General features: G+C 45.3%; 1 protein-coding gene across 21 annotated transcripts in view; it reads left to right on the forward strand.

Annotated features, from left to right (window-relative positions):
- Positions 1 to 21,111, forward strand: part of HDAC5 (histone deacetylase 5) — a 1,448,645-nt gene that overhangs the window by 866,819 nt on the left and 560,715 nt on the right. For 15 of the 21 annotated variants that reach the window (XM_078645209.1, XM_078645213.1, XM_078645215.1 and 12 more), the window contains one exon: positions 4,456 to 4,590. The exons of 3 other annotated variants lie outside the window; for them this stretch is intronic. In XM_078645209.1, the coding sequence (XP_078501335.1) occupies positions 4,456 to 4,590 (135 nt within the window). The remainder of the gene's footprint in view (positions 1 to 4,455; positions 4,591 to 21,111) is intronic. 3 more of the 21 variants (XM_078645212.1, XM_078645206.1, XM_078645227.1) reach the window with 1 other exon arrangement.

Raw genomic sequence — 21,111 nt, forward strand, 5'->3', positions numbered from 1 at the left:
TTAGGACAAAACCAAACGCACACACACAAGCGTGTGCGAGCGTGTGGTGAGATTGCTAAAGCCCTTACATAAAGTCTCGCAGCGCAAGCGCGCTGCGCTAGGCTCGACCTAATGAGAAAACGCTATGAAGTAGACGATATCAGCACCTATTGCATAAAATGAAGATGGCAACAGAGATCTGATAGCGACTTCTAGCTGCAGACTCCTTACCTTTGAATTTCCCAAGCATTAGGTTGGATCCGGAGATTTTTGCCCAGCAATACCCATTGTGCGTGCCGTTGGATGGCTCCATTCAGCTCCGCGTTATGTCAGCATCGGTAGCATCGGTTATGACGTAGCGGTACCTATATAGGTGCCACCCAGGTGCTCAGACGTCCGTTATTTTCTTTCTGCGCCAGTTAAGCGCAGATCGGGAGGAGCTACCCCATGTCGCTTTTTGGCAGCCCTTTTCTTTAATTTTTTTCCATTTTAAACTTTTTTCCATTGTGAGAAAGGATGTCTTTGAAGAAGACCGGGTTCAAGCCTTGCGGGGCAGGGTTCAAGCCGCACAATGTCTGTTACCGATCCCCACCTCATCTACCTCTGGTGTCTCAAGCGCGACCATGTTCCGAAGTCATGCTTGGACTGTCAGATTGTGGCCCTGAAGACCTTGTGTGAGTGGGCTTTGAAGCTCCTTGCAGCCCAGCAGTCGACACCGTCCAGCGAGACTCCGCAGAGATCCTGGTCCTGATCGAAGAAGAGGAGGTCACGGGACCGCTCCCGGAGCCCAAAGACCTCTTCGTCCCACTTGAGGTCACCTGGACAGTCTGGGAAGAGACACAAGAAGAAGTCCAAACGACTTCATATTCACCTCGATTGTAGATGTAGGAGGTAAAGCTACACCCACGCTCAAGGCACGGTTCTGTGGTGCCGGAGTCAGGGTCAACTTTGCGCCTCCCTCCTTTCCGGGAACCAGAGCAACCCCAGCTCAAATCAAAGAACTCAGCGTTTTTGTTTGGGTCATTTTCTCTTGTGAGCTCTCAGACCTCACGGGGTTCCGAAGGGGCCCCATCGGATTCAACGCTGTCTGCTCCGACCACAGTGCCGGTCGGGCCTCAAAGATTCCATCACAGATCTGGGTCGACGCCGGTTGTGCCACCGCGACCTCCCCGGGCTTCGGCGGCACTAGCCCCATCCTTAACCCCGATGATACGGAACAATGTCGTTCGACGCCAATTCTGGCGCTGATTGAACCCAGGGGATCTATGTTGTCGCTTGAACAGTTTGAGTATGTGTTAGGCTCGGAAGAGGAATGCCTATGGACCCTTTAGAACACCAGTATGACTCTGTAGAGCAGTTGGACTGGTATGAGGAACGTGGGAAGCCAGTGGATTGGATACTTCTCCAGATACTGGCATGCTCTCTGCCAGTGGCTACGAAGGAGGGGGCTTCTTATGCCATGTTGGTCAAGAGGGCAGCTGAGGTCTTTGGAATGGAGTTACCCTCCGTGGAGGCCAGGACTAATCTCCTGACTGAAGTGCTTCAGCCTGGGGCTTCTGCCTCAAAACCCTTTGGCTCTTTAAATAAGCACTAACCGGTGTCCCTCTAGGCACATGGTCCAAGCCTAGCACAGGGGCTACTGTCAATAGGACAATTGCATGCGCCCAGCTCTGGGCGAGCCAAAGTTCCTCAGCCAGTACCCTACCCCAGAAAGTTTGGTGGTGCAGGCCTCTACATCACAAGGCGTGTTCCCTTTCGCACCTCAGATAGGGAATCCAAGAGGCTGTATACATTTAGTAAGAAAATGTTTTCCTTCTCCAGCCTGGCATTACAGTGGGTAAATACTGCATGCTTATTGGGCCGTTTCTCCTACTCCCTTTGGGAGACGGTTACGCAAGTGCTGCCACAAGTCCCGGAGGAGGCCCAGGCTGTGCTCTCTCAGGCAGTTAAGGATGGGAACGATGCATCAACATTTAACATAAGGTGTGGCCTTGATATGACGGATTCGTTGGGAAAATTGATTTCCTCAACAGTGACCTGAGGCACCTTGCCTGGCTTAGGACAACTGGCTTTCTCGGGTGATGTCCAGGCTACTTTGATAGACATGCCCTTTGATGGAACCCGCCTTTTTGGGAAAAAGGCAGATTTGGCCCCAGTGAGGTTCAAGGACTCTTGAGCTATGGCCAGAACCTTGGGCCTCTCTTCTACTCCTCATGGCCAGTCTACCTTTCACCCCTTTTGTGGTAATGGAAGGGGTTTCCAGCGTGTCAGCCCTATCCCAGCCACTGTCCTGTGCAGGCTTCCCAAGTAGTGCAGGGACATGGACGCAGTTCATTCGGTCCTAGGAATGGAAGCCAGAAGTTGTCGGCCACCCTGCCCTCAGCAGCCACAGCCTCGAAGCACTGCTAGTCTGACTCAGTAAGACCACACCACACCACTACAGTTGGCGGGAGAATCCATCATCATCTCTCCCACTGGAGGTCTATAACATTGGACAAGTGGGTCTTGCAGATCATTCAGAAGGGCTAATCTCTGCCTTTCCTTACTTTTCTTCCTCCCATTCTGCCAAATCAGGAACAGCTGACAGGGGATCATTTAAAATTGCTTCGGGAGCAAGTTACAGCTGTCTTGGCCAAGGGACATAGTTCAACACCTGGCAGGTTCTCTGAATGCCAAGACGGACAAACTCAGCCGTCAATGCCTAGCGGATCACGAGTGTCGTTTCCAGTCGGAGGTGGTGCAAGGTCTCTTTAAGCAGTGGGGAGAACTTTGGTGTGATTTGTTTGCTTCCAAAGAGAGGCGGCTATCGCTCAATGATACCTTTGGTCACAAGTGGCACTCAGGCCTGTTGTATGCCTTTCTGCCCATACCACTCCTACCCAGGGTTCCGAAGAAGATCAGGAGCGACCTGGCCCGGTACCGGATCACTCCGTTCCACCCCGCTGATCAGACCGACTTACAGCAAGTTCAGGTTCCTAAGACGTCCTGAAAGACAGCTTGCCGCCGGATTAACATGGGCATTCGTCCTCGTCCTTCGCCCCATGTGGGCCACCTAAATCACTAATACAGACTTCTAGAAACCGCTTGTGAACGATCTCGACCTTGTCTCGGGCAAGCTGTACTACATTGCCACTAAATAATCGATTCTAATTGCTCACAGGCTCACGTCCTGATGATGATCTCAGTAACTTGAGATCGAAACGCCATTGACCTTTTCTACAAAAACTCCCTTGTCACTTTCATTTATTTGTGGAGTTTTGAAAACTACTATTGTTGTTCAATTGAATGTATGGTTTTAAAAATGTCACCTACACTCCTTCACTTCACGCACTCTTGAGCATTACGTGAGCACTAGAAATACAATGTAAATATGATAGTTCATTTATGAAAATAATAAATGTGTTGTAAACTCAAACAAAACCTTGTGTCCATGTATACTAAACAACCTAGTCCTCCCAGGACTACTATGAAATTGTTTGGTTGATTCAATCTATTGTGAAACTTAATAGCCTAGGCTACCAGAGGACCTTTCGGGCCTCGCCCAGACCATTGTTCATAATAAAATATTGGACCCCACCCCGAGTCTCAGTGCTGGGGTCCCCTTGTTCCTTAACTAGCACAGGCTTTATACACACAGCTTGGTCTGTTGTAATTACATGCCATTCTAGAAAGCCAGGTTTTCAAGGTATTAAGAATGAGAATCCTTCCTAATATCAGTGTTTGTAAGGTGTTAGAATGAAGTACCACCTTGGACCTCTAAGAGTACAAAAACAGATGTCACTCTGGATAGACAGTGAAGAGGGTTTGGGGAAGTTATAGGATTGTTCAAAGTACAATTAAATGTCTCTTCTTTCACAAGGTTCATCATTGTTCAAAATGTGATTGAGACAGACTGTGCATTTCTACTCGTTTTTTGTGTTTTTACAACTGCTGGTCTTCATTGGTTTTTATGGGGGTGGAACAAACAGCTATCAGAAGACCGGAAATGTGATATTATGTGAAGACGGGGAAAGGCAGTAGGCTTCATGGGTGCCCCCTGCACTGCCTTTCCCATCTTTCAGATTTCTTTGTAATTGCCCAGCCCACTTGTACGTTATATGAGGCATGCAGCGCCTTCTGCTTTGTTGTGCATGGATGACAGTTGAGAAATAATGCCTTCCTGCTTTGAGGTTGCTTTCATTGACATGGCTGTAAACTTGGCATGGTTTGCTTTCTTGTGTGCTCCACCACAGAATTGGCTCTCTAATGTGAGTCACGCTGGCCAAGTTCACACCATCCCCCTCAAGGAGCCAGCAACAGGAACAAAATAAATGTTGTTCCCATAAACAGTACGGATAATGCATAATGATTTAAGTGGCTGGCTGGCATTGTCCTTGCAATTGTAGGAAGTGGTTTACTGGGTGTCTGGCGAGCACAACTTCGTGTTATTGAGTGTTTTACCTGTCTCTTTCTCCCCCTTCCTTTGTCCCTCTGTAGCAGATGCACCCACAGCACAGATCATTAAACTTGGATGGGTCATCCAGCCAGCTGGGCCTGTATACATCCCCCTCCCTGCCCAACATCTCTTTGGGACTGCAGGCTACAGTCACCGTGACAAATTCGCACCTCAACGTGAGTAAAGAGATTTCCACGCTCAACACACGTACCATCCCTTTCTAACAGTCTCTTCTCCCACTTATCCTTTTCTGATTCCTTGCTATGTCAGATCGCAATATGATGCACAGGGGACTGCATGCTCTGAGCTAATCGGTATGGCTTTTACCATGCCTGAGGACTATTTCCTTATTACATTATATGTAAATACCCCTATGTACTTTTGTCCAACATGAACATGGAAGAAAAAAATGTAGTAGAACAATAAATCCAAATAATTATAGATCCCTGACCAGTTTGAATGGAATAATAGAAACCAATGTTGTTTCTGACTTGAGTGTCCATGTAACAATGACTGGATGGGCATTTCAGTTCACTTGCTTACCTCAGTGATGAAACAAGGAAGGGCTTGAGGCTTTGTAGCACTTAATGTTCATAGTAGCAGTGCACACCAGATTCAGCAAGTATAAGAGTGTAGTGGTGCGTAGGTTACTTTATGCACTGTTGCTTGTTCATTCTTGTGATGAGCTCTTCTTGGCAACATGATGTTAATTTTTAGGTTGCGCACTCGATGTAGCGTGTGATCTGAGATATTGATGCAAAGGACTCAATAATTAACTTTCATTGTTGTGTAGATACATTTATTAAAATGCATATTGTAATGCTTAACTTAAAAGCAGTATAGAGTGGCCATGATGTCTCCAGCAAAGAGTGATCCTATACGTAAAGTAGTAGGTATTGAAACATTTCCACCCACACACCATCGCGTTGATTGCAACAACTATTAACACATGGTTTAAATTGCAGGTCATAGGGTTTACACAACACGAGAGGTACCAAGAGTCTGTACGCGGGAGCCTATAAAGTACTCACTCTGTGAAAAGACAAAACCAACAGGTCAATGTACAAATCATCAACGATTGACATATAATAACAGGAGAAGAGAGAGGAACCTAGAGGGAAAGAAGAACCCCAGAGGTCCTGGAAAAAATCCCCATCAGCCCGCTCAATAGCGGAATATCGTCATCTGGGTAGAATGGTTGACAAAAGCAATGTCCATAATGCCCTTCCTTAGGAGACACCCAAGGCTAGCATAGCTTTGGACTATTGCGTTGACCCTCAACCAACAGAGACACGGACTGAAAAGGGTTAAATTGCAGTGCTCAAAAAGATGTGAAAAAAGGAAAAGAAACAAGGTTCATAATCCAAGTGTTATAAAAATACCTACCTTGATGTCATAAAAAACTTTATTGGGTCTGACCATCAAGGTGGTATGGTTAAAAGCAGAGTGAAAATAGCATGCAAGGAATTGCTATTAATCATGAGTCTAATATGGTCGACATGTTTCAGCCTTCAAAAGGCTTTCTTCAGGACCTATGATGTACTACTGCGATAAAGAAAAAATTGTGAAGAAACTTACTGGGTGAAAGCCTCAATAAGTGAATCTGTACTCCAAAAGTAAGGAGTCAAGAGTCTTCTCCTGTATATGGGACAATCAGAACACAAAACGACAAACATAATTCTTATTGTCAGCAAGAGGAAAATCTAGGTGTAAAGTACACTATAGACTCCTACATAATTCAACTCACCCAAATTGAAGGGAGGAAAGACCTCACCTCACCTGGCACTTGCTCACAGTGAAGGAGGCCACGCACTAAAAAGGAAAGAAGAAAATACAGAAGCATACGTATCATTTATTAAGTTTTTTTAGAAGATCAACAACAACAATGGTACTAATAGGGAGTCCATGAATAGTGATACCACACCCTGACAAAAGGGCCTCCAATGGGTAAGGCATGCCCAACACGGGGCCACACACTAAGTTTGTAATGGCACACCAACCCAACGGGCCAGAAGACTATGCAGCACTGAATAAAGACTCCAAGAGTTGTTTCTATTCAAAAACTCTGAAACAGGACACATCCATTCACTTGTGGTGTCCTGTATATAGGTAAATGCTCAGAGGGTGATAGCCAATTAGCCAGTAATCGCGCCTAATGCCCCCAGAATCTAAACAAGTATTCAAAGGTCTGCCAAACAAGTATCCAAAAAGGTATTTCAAAAAGGAGGACAGCATCCGCGACAGGCCCCAAGTGCTCACCTCTCCGTCGTTGCCTCGCTCAAAGCTGTGAGTCGAGGGGGAGGTGAGGACATCAGGTGCACCGCACGGAAAAATAGTGAGGCTGCGGACCTGCGAGGGAACGAAGCCCTTACCCTTGGCGTCCAATCAGAAGCGGAGACACCAAGACGGACTACGTTTAATACGCGTTGAGCCCCGAGTGGCTGCTCACTAACGAACAAGCCCCGCTATTGGTCCATTCTGGGCCAATCAGAACAACGCGCATCAATGTTGAATGTCCGGTTTCAAGCTGTCACGTAATTGGCTTATTCTAGGCCAATGGAGTTTCGCTTGTCTGTGTTCGTTGAAGTATACACAAAAGGCCGCATCCGATCATCGCGAACGCGGCAAAACGCCATACAAAAAAAGGATACGCAATGTTTCTCTAAAAACGCCAAATTTGACTAATCATCCCAAAAAGAGACTAATCATACTAGACCAAAGCAAAACACTATCAGCGCTCTGTTCTGAGGCCACCGCTGAAAGCTGGCTGCTGATAGGGTACCCCGTCCATAGAGTGCAGACATTGGATCAATACAGACCAATCCCAGAGGGCCATATGTTCTGATAACATGCAGACTAAAGCAACGTCCAAGTAACGTTATTGCAAGGGCAGTTTCTTTTAATCCAATGCCCTCCCTCAATGCCCCATGTGAGTGTGGGCGCATGTACCCTACAATGGAGGCATGGAACAACGTTTGGAAAACGTGAATGGATACACACGCTAACGTCACATATTACAAGATGGCATGGGCCAACACGAGTACAAAGAGCCAAAAAAGACCTCTTTGTTCCAAGGTGGAACAGATCGAGGGAACCATGAAAATTCATGAAAGACTGGTACCTGCGGTGTAATTGAAAAAAGAGCCTCAGAGTTGTAACCACGGGATATCATCATTCAACCCCTCCGTGTCGCTCCTTAACTTGTACACCCACTTTTGTTCCCTTCTCAGTAAAAACTGTGAGATATCTTATGTGGTCAGGTATATAAGGTTGTTCAAGGACCACCCACTGTAGGTCATTTGGCTCTTTTTTGGCTCTTTGTACTCGTGTTGGCCCATGCCATCTTGTAATATGTGACGTTAGCGTGTGTATCCATTCATGTTTTCCAAACGTTGTTCCATGCCTCCATTGTAGGGTACATGCGCCCACACTCACATGGGGCATTGAGGGAGGGCATTGGATTAAAAGAAACTGCCCTTGCAATAACGTTACTTGGACGTTGCTTTAGTCTGCATGTTATCAGAACATATGGCCCTCTGGGATTGGTCTGTATTGATCCAATGTCTGCACTCTATGGACGGGGTACCCTATCAGCAGCCAGCTTTCAGCGGTGGCCTCAGAACAGAGCGCTGATAGTGTTTTGCTTTGGTCTAGTATGATTAGTCTCTTTTTGGGATGATTAGTCAAATTTGGCGTTTTTAGAGAAACATTGCGTATCCTTTTTTTGTATGGCGTTTTGCCGCGTTCGCGATGATCGGATGCGGCCTTTTGTGTATACTTCAACGAACACAGACAAGCGAAACTCCATTGGCCTAGAATGAGCCAATTACGTGACAGCTTGAAACCGGACATTCAACATTGATGCGCGTTGTTCTGATTGGCCCAGAATGGACCAATAGCGGGGCTTGTTCGTTAGTGAGCAGCCACTCGGGGCTCAACGCGTATTAAACGTAGTCCGTCTTGGTGTCTCCGCTTCTGATTGGACGCCAAGGGTAAGGGCTTCGTTCCCTCGCAGGTCCGCAGCCTCACTATTTTTCCGTGCGGTGCACCTGATGTCCTCACCTCCCCCTCGACTCACAGCTTTGAGCGAGGCAACGACGGAGAGGTGAGCACTTGGGGCCTGTCGCGGATGCTGTCCTCCTTTTTGAAATACCTTTTTGGATACTTGTTTGGCAGACCTTTGAATACTTGTTTAGATTCTGGGGGCATTAGGCGCGATTACTGGCTAATTGGCTATCACCCTCTGAGCATTTACCTATATACAGGACACCACGAGTGAATGGATGTGTCCTGTTTTAGAGTTTTTGAATAGAAACAACTCTTGGAGTCTTTATTCAGTGCTGCATAGTCTTCTGGCCCGTTGGGTTGGTGTGCCATTACAAACTTAGTGTGTGGCCCCGTGTTGGGCATGCCTTACCCATTGGAGGCCCTTTTGTCAGGGTGTGGTATCACTATTCATGGACTCCCTATTAGTACCATTGTTGTTGTTGATCTTCTAAAAAAACTTAATAAATGATACGTATGCTTCTGTATTTTCTTCTTTCCTTTTTAGTGCGTGGCCTCCTTCACTGTGAGCAAGTGCCAGGTGAGGTGAGGTCTTTCCTCCCTTCAATTTGGGTGAGTTGAATTATGTAGGAGTCTATAGTGTACTTTACACCTAGATTTTCCTCTTGCTGACAATAAGAATTATGTTTGTCGTTTTGTGTTCTGATTGTCCCATATACAGGAGAAGACTCTTGACTCCTTACTTTTGGAGTACAGATTCACTTATTGAGGCTTTCACCCAGTAAGTTTCTTCACAATTTTTTCTTTATCGCAGTAGTACATCATAGGTCCTGAAGAAAGCCTTTTGAAGGCTGAAACATGTCGACCATATTAGACTCATGATTAATAGCAATTCCTTGCATGCTATTTTCACTCTGCTTTTAACCATACCACCTTGATGGTCAGACCCAATAAAGTTTTTTATGACATCAAGGTAGGTATTTTTATAACACTTGGATTATGAACCTTGTTTCTTTTCCTTTTTTCACATCTTTTTGAGCACTGCAATTTAACCCTTTTCAGTCCGTGTCTCTGTTGGTTGAGGGTCAACGCAATAGTCCAAAGCTATGCTAGCCTTGGGTGTCTCCTAAGGAAGGGCATTATGGACATTGCTTTTGTCAACCATTCTACCCAGATGACGATATTCCGCTATTGAGCGGGCTGATGGGGATTTTTTCCAGGACCTCTGGGGTTCTTCTTTCCCTCTAGGTTCCTCTCTCTTCTCCTGTTATTATATGTCAATCGTTGATGATTTGTACATTGACCTGTTGGTTTTGTCTTTTCACAGAGTGAGTACTTTATAGGCTCCCGCGTACAGACTCTTGGTACCTCTCGTGTTGTGTATTACTTAGTTGGGGGACAAGGTACCGATAAGTCTTTAAACACTTCTCCCCTCAGGCCCTCCCCTACCTAGTCTGGTTTGGTCATAGGGTTTAGACAGGTGACCATGTGAATATAGTCTACTGAACAGATAAAGTAACATTCCTCATCATGGACGGGGAGCATTTGCAGAATGATTGTGTATGTGATGCTTAGCACATTAGCAGCACTCTAATCTGCAACATAGACTCAGTCCAGTTTTTAAACTGCAGGTTTTAACAGTCTTGCTTTTCTAATGGTGCATGCTACTACATGCCAGTGAGTGACTGAGCATGTAACACAGAGTACGTTTCAGTGCTGATGCATGAAGTAGTGTATATTTTGCTTTTACACTCTTTGTATTTTGACTTAAGTAGAATTTCATTGGGAAGCTGTGATCTCGCTTGTCCTAACTCCTCATCATCTGAGTTTGTTGTTGGCCTCACCCAAATTGTTTGATCTTAATTAGACTTCTTTTTGTTCCTGTTGTTTCCAACAAATGACCTATACTTAGAGTGGGCTTTGAGTCTCTCTGCTGCTCATGTATGAGTGTCTTTGATGTTGATCTCCAGTTTCTGCTCTTAGGAAAATGGCTTTCCTCCCGGTTCTGTCATTTCCACCTACGAGCATTTCGTTTTTAGTGTTCTGACTGGATGAATTGTGTCCTTCTATTGCCAACTTTAGCAGACTTTTTCTCCCTTTTATCACTCATAAAGATTGGATGTGTTTGCTTATTCCTCCTGCATCCCTCTTCCCTGCTTACAGCTTCTATTGTCAATTGAGTCACATAGTAGGATTGGCAAATACCAACTTGCATCCCCTTTAACCCCACAGTTTATTTACACAAAGAGAAATTAAATGGCATTTGATCTTCTGTTGGTCTCAAAAATGTATACTGCATGATAGTTGCTCCTTAATGACATCTTACCTACAAATAAGTACAAAAGTAGTAAAGTATCCAAAAAGTCTAACTAAAGCTGACACAGGACTATTTTAGTTACTAAACATAGATTAGCTAGGTTTAATCCATGATGTAGCTGGAGGTGCATCCACGGTATCGTTTGGAGCACTCCTAGTTTGCTGGAACCCGGGTTGTGTGCCCAGCTGTAGTATCATGTCCAGCTACTATCTCATACTCATGTACTTCTTGGGTGACAGTTGGGTGTCATTGTTAAGGTTGGGTTGTGCACTCTCTCTCATTGTGGGAAGATTTACAACCTTCCTTTGATTCTTTCTCCACAGTTAAAAGTATATTTTTGTGTATCTTCCTCAGTATGTTAAGCCCTGGTATTTTAAGAACTAGCAGTGTACACCACTAAACTTTCTGCTCACTGTAATTGTTCTTGATTGGATGTTAAACAAGCAGGAATAAGTTGTTCGAGTCTTTGCTTTATTATTAAATGTCAGATGCATAGGAATTGTTATAAATGAAATGAAAATAGAATGAACGAAAGGAAGGTGGACTGAATAGAATTTCAAGATGCAGGAGTTGGAGAGGAAAGGATAACAATACTTTTAAAAGATTTTTTTTAAAGGCAAACCAATAATAAACTAAGGGAAACAGCACATATTTGGTGTGTTGAATATAGGAACAGTATGGGCATGTTTTTTGATCATCTTGTTTGTAAGAGATTTGATTTCATGGAGTTACAGGCACATGCATCAAGAAATGAGTTTGCGATTCCTTATTTGCGATTTTTAAGGAATCGCAAATAAGGAATCGCAAAACGCGATGCATCACTGAAATTGCGATTATTTAAGGAATCGGTAAAAATCGCAGAAAATATTGCGATTTCTCTTTTTTTGCGAACTCGCAATTTGCGACTTCGCAATTTCCGTGGTCGCACTTTGATGCATGTTGATGACATCAGAACCAGGAAGTGTGCTCTCCAAGCCTCCTTTTCAGTGCTGTGGCTCAGGAAGAGGAGGGAGCTGGCTCTGGTAGCACAGGAGAGTGAGAGAGAGAGGGAGAGACTCAGAACACCTGCAAGCAACTGAAAAATGGAAGCTGAAAATACAGCACAGGACAGCCAAAGTTCAAGGAAAAGAAAAGTTAAATTTTCAGAAAAAGAAATAGAAACTCTCATTGAGGGAGTAGTGCACAGCAATGACAAGCTTTTTGGAAAAGCTTCACAGAAGGTACCTGAGCAGGCGAAAAGGAAGATATGGATTAGGATTCAGAACAGTCAATGCCCTTGGGGTAACTCACCGTACCACAGAAGAACTGAAAAAGAGATGGTACGACCTGCGCAGTCTGGCCAAGGCACGCATTGCAGACCGATTGAAGGAGGCAAATAAAACAGGAGGGGGCACACCACCAGACACTGGAAACACTCCCATGGAGGAATTGGTGGAGTCAACAATCCAGCCTGAAGCTGTTGTTGGAGTCACGCAGCTGGACACCTCAGGAGCTGCACACACGTCTGAAGGTAAGAGGAATGCATGTTCACATTGTCCCAATTACAGAAGTCAGGATGTCAGCTCAGCACAGCGTGAGCGCACACTGTAAAGCATGTACTACATATCCATTACTATGGGAAGTGCATCATGGGAGTTGTAGTCAGGGCATGCAGTATTAATGACAAACACACACATATGTTACAATAAAGATTTCCAATAGTGTAGCAGATGTTCAAAAGAACATTACATTTATCTAATTACAACTGTGACCCAACCTCACAAGCATTCATTAATGCTGTTTTGCACTGTTTAACCTCACAGATGCAGAACGTGATGAGGCCGGGATATTAAGGATCTGGAAATGCACCACAGCAGTGCTTCTGAACAGGAGAACACACCAGCTCTGCCAGCTACACAATCACGTGTACATCATTCCCGTAGGTCACCTGTCCAAACACTGCTTCCCATGGAGTCAGATCATGAGTCCAGTGCTGCACCTGTGGTCAGTGTCCGTCCAAGAATTTGCGCCACAAGTACACCAACACAGATGCGGAGAGGCAATCGCAGAGTGCAAAGGAGACGACGCAGAGCACGCAGGCCACAGCAGGTTGAGCAGACAAATCAGGTGTGGGGTGGCTTGGAGGGACAGATGCTCCGTTCACATCGCCTGCAGGGCAAGAACACCCGATTAGTGAAGGATAAAATTGCTAAAATGTCAGCCAACATTGCAGTACTGGCCAGTAGTGTCCAGGAACTGACAAAGGTCATGCAGGAGGGGCAAGCATCGCACAGTAGACAGCACCGGCAACTAATGCATCCGCTCAAACAGCAAGAAAATTCTAACAATAGGCTTGCAACAGCCACAGCACCGCTGGCGCGTAGATCTGTTTCAATGCAGACCGAGATGTGTCATTGGAGTGGAGATGTTGCAAAAGCTCTAGATCAAGTTACTAATGCCGTAGAGATGATGAATGCATCTACTAGCGGAGTGAACACAACTGCACAGGATGAAAGTAGTGAATGTGCCTCAAGCCTTAGCAGTTGGACGATGCCAGTTGCAAGTGCAGTGAGACGCAATCCTCGCAGCGCAACCCCATCCACTGCCAACGTATGGCAAGAAGATCCTGCCGCAGACAGGCGTCTGGGTGTTCGCGGGAAAAAGCGCTAGGCTCCCATGAACAATATGTGCCACAAATGGTGACTTAACCGTTGTTACAATAAGACCTATTCACTGACTTTCAAGCAGTATTAATTTAAAATCGTTATGTTTTTTTGCAAGACTCTGGAGCCACCAGTCACTCTTGAAGTTTGTTCAAATACCCTGGTCACAATACCTTTACATAAAGTTTACTTTGCATTGCATGTCCAGTGTTTGTGTCATCATTACTCACCCTAGAAGTAATTCTGTGTAATCTCCAATCTGTGCCTGCGGCCTTCTGCTGCGCCTGATCCTTGTTGGGCAGGGTGTTGTTGCACTTGCTTGTTCCCATCCTCTGAGTCACTGTCAGACAGCTCCATTTCTAAACCACCCTTTGTCGCAATGTTGTGCAGCATGGCACATGCTGCTACTATTTTGCAGCATTGTTCAGGATTGTATTTCATTGCTCCTCCGGTCTTATGGAGTCGTCTAAATCGGCTCTTCAGCAGCCCAAATGTTCGCTCTATCACGTTCCTTGTAGAAATGTGTGCTGCATTGTATCTCCTTTGTGCGGCAGTTGCAGGATTGAGATATGGTGTCATCAGGTAATTTCGTAAGGCGTATGCGCTGTCACCTACATGTGAGGGATGAAATGCTGTCAGTTCATGTTTGACATTAAGTTTTTTAATAGTAATGGTATGCTGTATTGCACATATTTACCTAGCAAATGTCCCTCTCCAAAATCTCCCCTTGCTAGACGGGTCTGAATGCCACTTTGCCTGAAGATATAGGAATCATGTGCACTGCCAGGAAATTGTGACACAATGCCCGTTATAATTTTTTGGGCATTACACACAACTTGAATATTTAGGGAGTGATACCATTTCCTATTCCTATACAAATATTCCTGTGCTGCAGGGGACAGATTGCCACAAGGGTGCAATCTATGCAACCCAGTACTTGGGGGAAGCCTGCTATTTGGTAAAAATCCTGCTTTGTCTTTGCAATTTCATGGGCTGTGTTAGGGAAACTTATGTGTGAGTGTATCCGCACCATCATGGCATCAAGGAACGATTTCAATATTCGTGGCAATGCACTCTGCGACACACCTCCTGCTACTGCAATGACTCCCTGAAAACTGCCTGACGCCAGTAGATGTAGGTAACATAAAATCTGGACATGAGTTGGAATTGCATTGGTCCTATGAGTCTGTCGTTGCAGGATGGGGTCCAATTCATTGATTAAATCATGTATCATCTGGCCATTCAGTCTATACTTATCATATATCTCGTCCTCCTGCTGTCCTAGCAATGTTATGCGGACTCTGAAGATGCGTTCATTGATTTGCCTTCCTTTCTGTCGTGCAGCTTGCAGCCTCATCCTCCTCGCCATCAGGTACAGCCCGGCCATTTTGACTTCTGGGACCTCATTGTGGGTGTGTTTAAATCACTTTCTTTGCCACTTCAGCTTTGCACTCATGATTACCACCTGGTTCAGTCCCTTCTTAAATTGCGATAGCAATTTTGCGATTTTTGAGAAAATCGCAAATTGCGAATTTTCATGCATTTCAATTGCGATTCCTTATTTGCGATTCTGTATTTGAGAATCGCAAATAAGAATTCGCAAGGGTTTTCTCAGATCTTTTTTGTGAATCCTTATTATTGCGAATTCTTAGATGTTTTCACAAAAATTAGGATAATGCATAGGGACAACGGAAATTGCGATCGCAATTGCGCTTTTTTTGCGATTCGCAATTTTTGCGATTTCTTAAACGCTTGATGCATGTGCCTGTTAGTCTTTGACATTAGTGGTTGAAAGCTTGTTCTCAATGGATGGATGAGTCCTGGTGGTATGTTTCTTGCTCTTGGGCAGCTGGATACCTTTTTTGTGATCCACGGTCACTAGTTGTCCTGATAGACTGGTGGCTTATATATAGTTTATAGGTGGCACTTGCTTATTGGGTGTCAGTGTGGAAGTTGTAACTCTTTTTTTCTTTTTTCAGGTTGTAGATGCCTTCCAGGGAAACTTTGTGTCTCTTTATCTCAGACTGTGGTTCTTTGCCCCCATTTATTTTTTCCCCATGAACATGAGTTAGTTTGTTGACAACCAATCCTTAGTCTTCAACATTATGAAAGCATTTTGAACATCGCGGAGAAGTATTCATCTTCGTCTGATTGTTACCTTTAAAGTCTAGCTACCTTTACAGTTTGATATTATTCAGAACATTGGTTTGAATCATTAAACCAAAAACGTGGTGTACTTCCAGTTTTATAGAAAAGTGTGTGTGTGTGTTAGATATCAGGCTCAAAGGCTGTCTTGCACTGCCTCCATAAAGGATGGCACTGAGCCCTTTGTAGGCACCACTCCATCGTGTTTGATTTCAGCGTTCTTCGACTTCCTCTCCCAAACCTTTGCCATTGTTTTAGTGATCCTCTGTTTATACAACAGTGCACTGGAGAAATATCACCTGTGAAGACTAAAGGCATCCCACTGTGCTGTGATTGTAGAAAACTGATGTCGGTCATGGACCTAGACTTTATCTACCGTGTCGTGTTTTCGGGTAATGACTCTGAGTCCTGCAACAAATATTCCTTGAGAAAACGGAGGTCATCCAAGAGCATGAGGCAAAACTGTACATCCTCAAGCACAAGAAGCAAGGGAGATTCTGTTCCAAGTCTTGGGCCCGTTCGTGCTTCCGGTCCTGCTCCGATCCAAATCACTACCCTTGGCTCAAAGATGTAGTTGAGAGACCAGTCTTGTCATAGATATAAGAAGTCTGAATGGGATTAGTATCCCTTTTGTCATTCCTGCTCTGGGGAAAAACTTGCATTGTCGGTACTCAAAAGACCCGACTGCCCCAGTTCTGCTCGTAGATGCCCTCAAAGAGGAAATGCTGCAGTTGTTTTTTGGTGATTTCAGGTACTTTTAGAGTACCTTCTGGCCTGATGGATGGATAGACCGGAGCCCCCAATTGGAATACTGCTGCAGGGCACAACACTGACTGATCCAGTTAGTCCCCTGCCTTGCTACCGGCTGCCCCATAGCTTAGCACCTGCACTGAAGGCCATGCTGGGCTCAGCTCAATAGATGCTGATTCCAAATCCTTACCCAAAGAAAGTTTGAGATTCAGAACCTCCTTCATCCCATTGCTGGCTGGCGTGTCATTAGGAGATCACAAAAGCACACCCAGCCTCTGGTCTGGTCCAGGTAGTGCTACTACCTCCACACCAATGTTACTGAAGGCTGGTGGCCTTATTTGAGGTGAATTAGGATGCTGTCAATGGCCTTCAGAATGTTCCATCTGATGCTAATTCTGATGCTGCTGTTGCAGATGATGATGACGTTGACAACGACATTGAGGAGGTGGGCAATTTACTCCTCCCTCATTAGACTAGTGATGGCCTGTATGTAGACTTACAAAATGCTAGTGGCCTGGATACTACCCCTGAGACAGAATTGAACTTTCTACTAGGACCCTCTATCAAAAGAGTGTGTCTCCTTTTTTTTATTAAAGGTTATTTAGCTGCCCTTTCAGCCTTATTGTATTTGGTTGGCCAACCTTCATTGTGTATGTCTCAGGTTGTTATGCTTTTCCAGAAAATGATCACGTGTTTCCTCCTAAGATGTCTAATATAGCTTTATGTTGCAGTGTGACCTTAACTTGGTCCTTGCTTTTATAATGTGCACACCTTATGAGCCTATGCATGACTCTTCTCTGAGGGTGTTAACCGTTAAGGCTGTTTTGGACATTGCCATTGCTTCTGCATACTATGTCAATGAGCTACCGGCATTGTTAGTGCAACTTCCATATACCACCTTCTTTTCTGGCAGACTGGTGAATTTTTGCTTTAGACATGTGCTTATTTTATGCCAAAAGTGGTTTTACACTTTTGTGTAGGTCAATCCATCATGCTTCTCACTTTTAATAGGATACACTTTACTGTGTAGATTCTAGGAGGGCCTGGCAGTGACCAAACTAAGGATTAGTGGGTAGAGGACCAGCTTTTGGTTAGCTTTGTCATTGCTGAAAAAGAAGAGCAGTTCAGAAGCGGACTTTGTCCTGATTAATCGTCCTGGACAGAAAAATGTATCTCAGAGAGACATCTAGCCGCAGAGTCTTTAACTTTTCAATTCTCCCCAGGCACCAATCTGGATCCGTAACTTTTTCAGCAGTACCTCTGCTCGATGGGAGACTCCGTGAGGACTTCATCTCCGGATATGACATCAGTGGAGAGATATAAGTCTCCTCCAATGCACGGTCGTCTGTTTTTTATTTTCCGAGCTGCAACACAGACCCGGAGAAGCGCATCTCCGTCCGTTTTTCAGCCTGCTGTAACAAACTTTTTTCGTCTGAAACTGTGTGCTCTATGTCCTTTGTTTGCAAGATGTCGGATCCAGACCCACACTCTATCTGCATGTGGTGCCTGGGCGTGCACCACAACGCAGACGAGTGTGATGCCTGTCAGCGATTGAAGGCAAAGGCACTGCGAAAGTGGCACATGAAGTTTCTGGCGGGCAGTTGTCGCGGATTTCCAACTCACGTTGTCGGTCTTCCTCCCGTGCCAGAGGTAATTCCCGGGATTGCTGTTCTTCACCCAGTGGTCAATGACCATGTTCCCAGTCTCCGCCGACATCTCACGTTAAGCGGCGTTGCAAGACATCGAAGACCCGGCCCTCTGTCATTTCTTCTACTTGTGATGTGTATTGCAGAGATGTCTCAAGCCCTAGTGCAGAGACCTCCGTTCTGGCGTCGCTCTGCTGCTAGGTCATCTAGTTTTCCCTGGAGCCGGGGCAACCTGTCAGCAGATGCACGAGTACTAAGAGCCTCACCATCTGGTCTTTGGGCCATCGTCTCTCTCTGGTGTGCCTGTGGGCCCCAAGGAGTTTGTAGGCGCTGTAACTGCGTCATCGCCGGCGAGTTTACCCTCTGTGGCAGTTCCAGGCTCGGACTCACCGTTGCGTGGTTTTCTGGGCCACCAATGGCAGTCAGCTCCTGTGCGATGTCAGTCGCCATTACGGTGTCTGACGTTGTGGCGCCGGTAGACTCTGAGCTGGTGTCCATGTGCACTGTAGAGCCGGCTTCCCCCTGACTCCGGATATCTGTGCAGATACCGGCTGATTTCTCTCCTTCCCAGGTGGACGTCGGCGTGGCCTTCGCTGTTCGACGTTGTTTATGAAGCGGTATGCAGCGCCGGTCATTTCTGTGGAGGATACTCAAGACCTGTTAGGAGAAGATTGTGAGGAGATGACCCTCTTGGAGCAGCCCGTGGCCCCTCCTGGGTTGGACATCTGTATTGCGGAGCTGGGTAAATCAAGCAGGCTAGATCTGTCCCCTGCTTCCTCCCCTTTGTCACCTCCTGGCCTTGCCTCCGAAGCCTGTTCCCCGTTGGCATCTGTTTTGAGAAGAGTGGCGGATGTCTTACATCTTACTCGAACTACTGTGAAAAAGGCTACAGACCCTCTTATAGAGTTCCTTCATCTGGGCCAATCGGGGGTTGAGCCGGTGCTCCCTTTTGTGAGGCCCTTACCGACAATTTGTTGGTGGCATGTGCAAAGCCTTTGGCAGGTGTGCCAGTGGACCACATCAATACCCACACATACCCCCGTGCCCCTGGTGACCCCAATTGCCTTGTTCGGCAGCCGACTCACCACAGCAACATGGTCCAGGCTATTACGGCATCACCTGAGATGGGGAACCTCCCTCATTGCCCACTTGATAAAGAGTCCAGGGAACGCCATTTTTGCGGGAAGCAGAGTTTTTCCTTAACAAGTAAGATTTACACTCCACTAATACGGTCTGCGTGTTCAGACTTTTTCTCCATACTTTGTGGTAGTCTTTGAGCCAACTTTTACCCTTGTTCACCGAGGCTAACCGGCCCAGATGCATCAGTTGATCTCAGATGACCGTCAGGCAGCCAGACTGCTCATCAAGTGTGGAATGGATTCCACTGACTTCATTTAGCAGGCCATGGCGTCTGCCGTTGCATTGTGCTGGCACGCATGGCTCCAAGTGTCTGGATTTTCGGAAGCTGTCCAGTCAGTCTTGATCGACATGCCATTTGATGGGGCTCATTTTTTTTAGAGCACAAGCGGATGCGGCCCTATGCAGGTTTCGGGCTAGTCGGGGAGGTTCAGACTCTTAGCCTGTCTCCTCCTTCTCTTTCTAATTTGCCTGGATGGGGGTGCCCTGTTCTGCGAGCCTCCCCTTTTTTGCTTGAGTTGACTCAGTCTGTATGATTTTAACACCACCGAGATTCTGTTGGTGGTGTTCTGTCTTGTTCTGCTGCACTTTGCAGAAACTCTTCGTTGCAGGAGTTGAGGTTCCTAGAGTCTGTTCGGGTTGGTATGTCCTTTGATGCACTTGTAACATGGCCTTTTGAGGTCTTTTGCTTCCCCTTTATACAGCCATGACCGTAGATCTTTAAGTTGGGTAAAGGTTTATTTCCCGCCTACGCTGTTGTTGTGCTGTATTAAGCACTACTTTTTCATTGGGAAAGTGTTTACCTCTGTGTTTGACTATTTTTGATATCCGAAAGGTCTTTGCAGCTGCATAGCTGTTTTGTACTTTTATTTTACTCTGATGAGGAGCTTAGTCTCAAGAGTTCATACCTTTTATTGTACACGTCTTACTCTATGTGTAATACTGGTTGGCTAATGTAAAGCTTGTTTGTGTACTACCTACGTAGTCTATTTGTTTGCTATTGGATTGGTCGTTCTTGGACTATGTTATGTGCCCTTTAGGGGCTATTAAGGTTTTAAGGTTGGCTCATAGCCATTATTTTTCTTGGGGCTACCTTTCACTCTCGTCCAGTTTTTCATAACAGGGTATTTGCGCAATTCGTTTTCTATACTTGATGCGGACTGCATATATATTTTGGGTGCTTCGATTTTTTTTAACACCTTGATTGTATTCTTTGAAATACACAGGTTCGTGGCTCCCTTCTTTCTTGGAGGGCATAGGTAATTCCTCTGTTCACTCTTGGAACACGGCAGTGTAAGCTCAATGCCATAGACTGTCTGAGAGGTAGTGTCTAAAACGGTTAAGGCTGTTTTCAGTCATGCGATACATAGTAGGAGATCTTTTTGCGATATGAAGGTCTTCTTATTATTCTTCATACAATGTTCCTGCATATTTTTTTTCTGTCTAAGGTTAGATATTACCGGTCTTTTTGAGGTATGTATCTAATTTGCTTTTCGGTGCTTAACAGTCCTAGAGAATTCATGGCTGTTGCTTCATGAAGAAGGGTAAATGATATGTATGTAGTCGTATGTGTCTGTGTGTGTGTGTGTATATATATATATATATATATATATCTGTATATATACATATACAGATATATATATATATGTGTACATGTGGACTAACAATCAAATTTCCTTTTGGATCACAAGTGTGATCGCATTTGTTCAGTTTTACAGGAGGAATTATCGTAATTCCAGGTTACCTGTGGTGGTACATTTCACGAAGGTGGTTTGTTAAGTGTGGTATCTTTTTCAATAAGATTATAAGTATTTTTAACTCGTTTTTCAGGTCTGTTTCGCCATTATGTATACAGTATATACATGGCTGTGTGCATGTGTTACACATTTTTGATGGATACATCTGCCTGTGGATTCCTCACCTTTTGAATAACCCCTGCACCAGCATTCCACTGAAACTTTTTCTTAGCTCTCCCACATCGACAAAGACGTCACAATGGCACGGCTCTGCTGGTGACTCCTTATGATGTCATCGAAGCCATAAGAAGACCTTGTC

The sequence above is a fragment of the Lissotriton helveticus genome, chromosome 5_1 (genome assembly GCF_964261635.1).
Source record: "Lissotriton helveticus chromosome 5_1, aLisHel1.1, whole genome shotgun sequence".
NCBI lineage: Eukaryota > Metazoa > Chordata > Amphibia > Caudata > Salamandridae > Lissotriton > Lissotriton helveticus.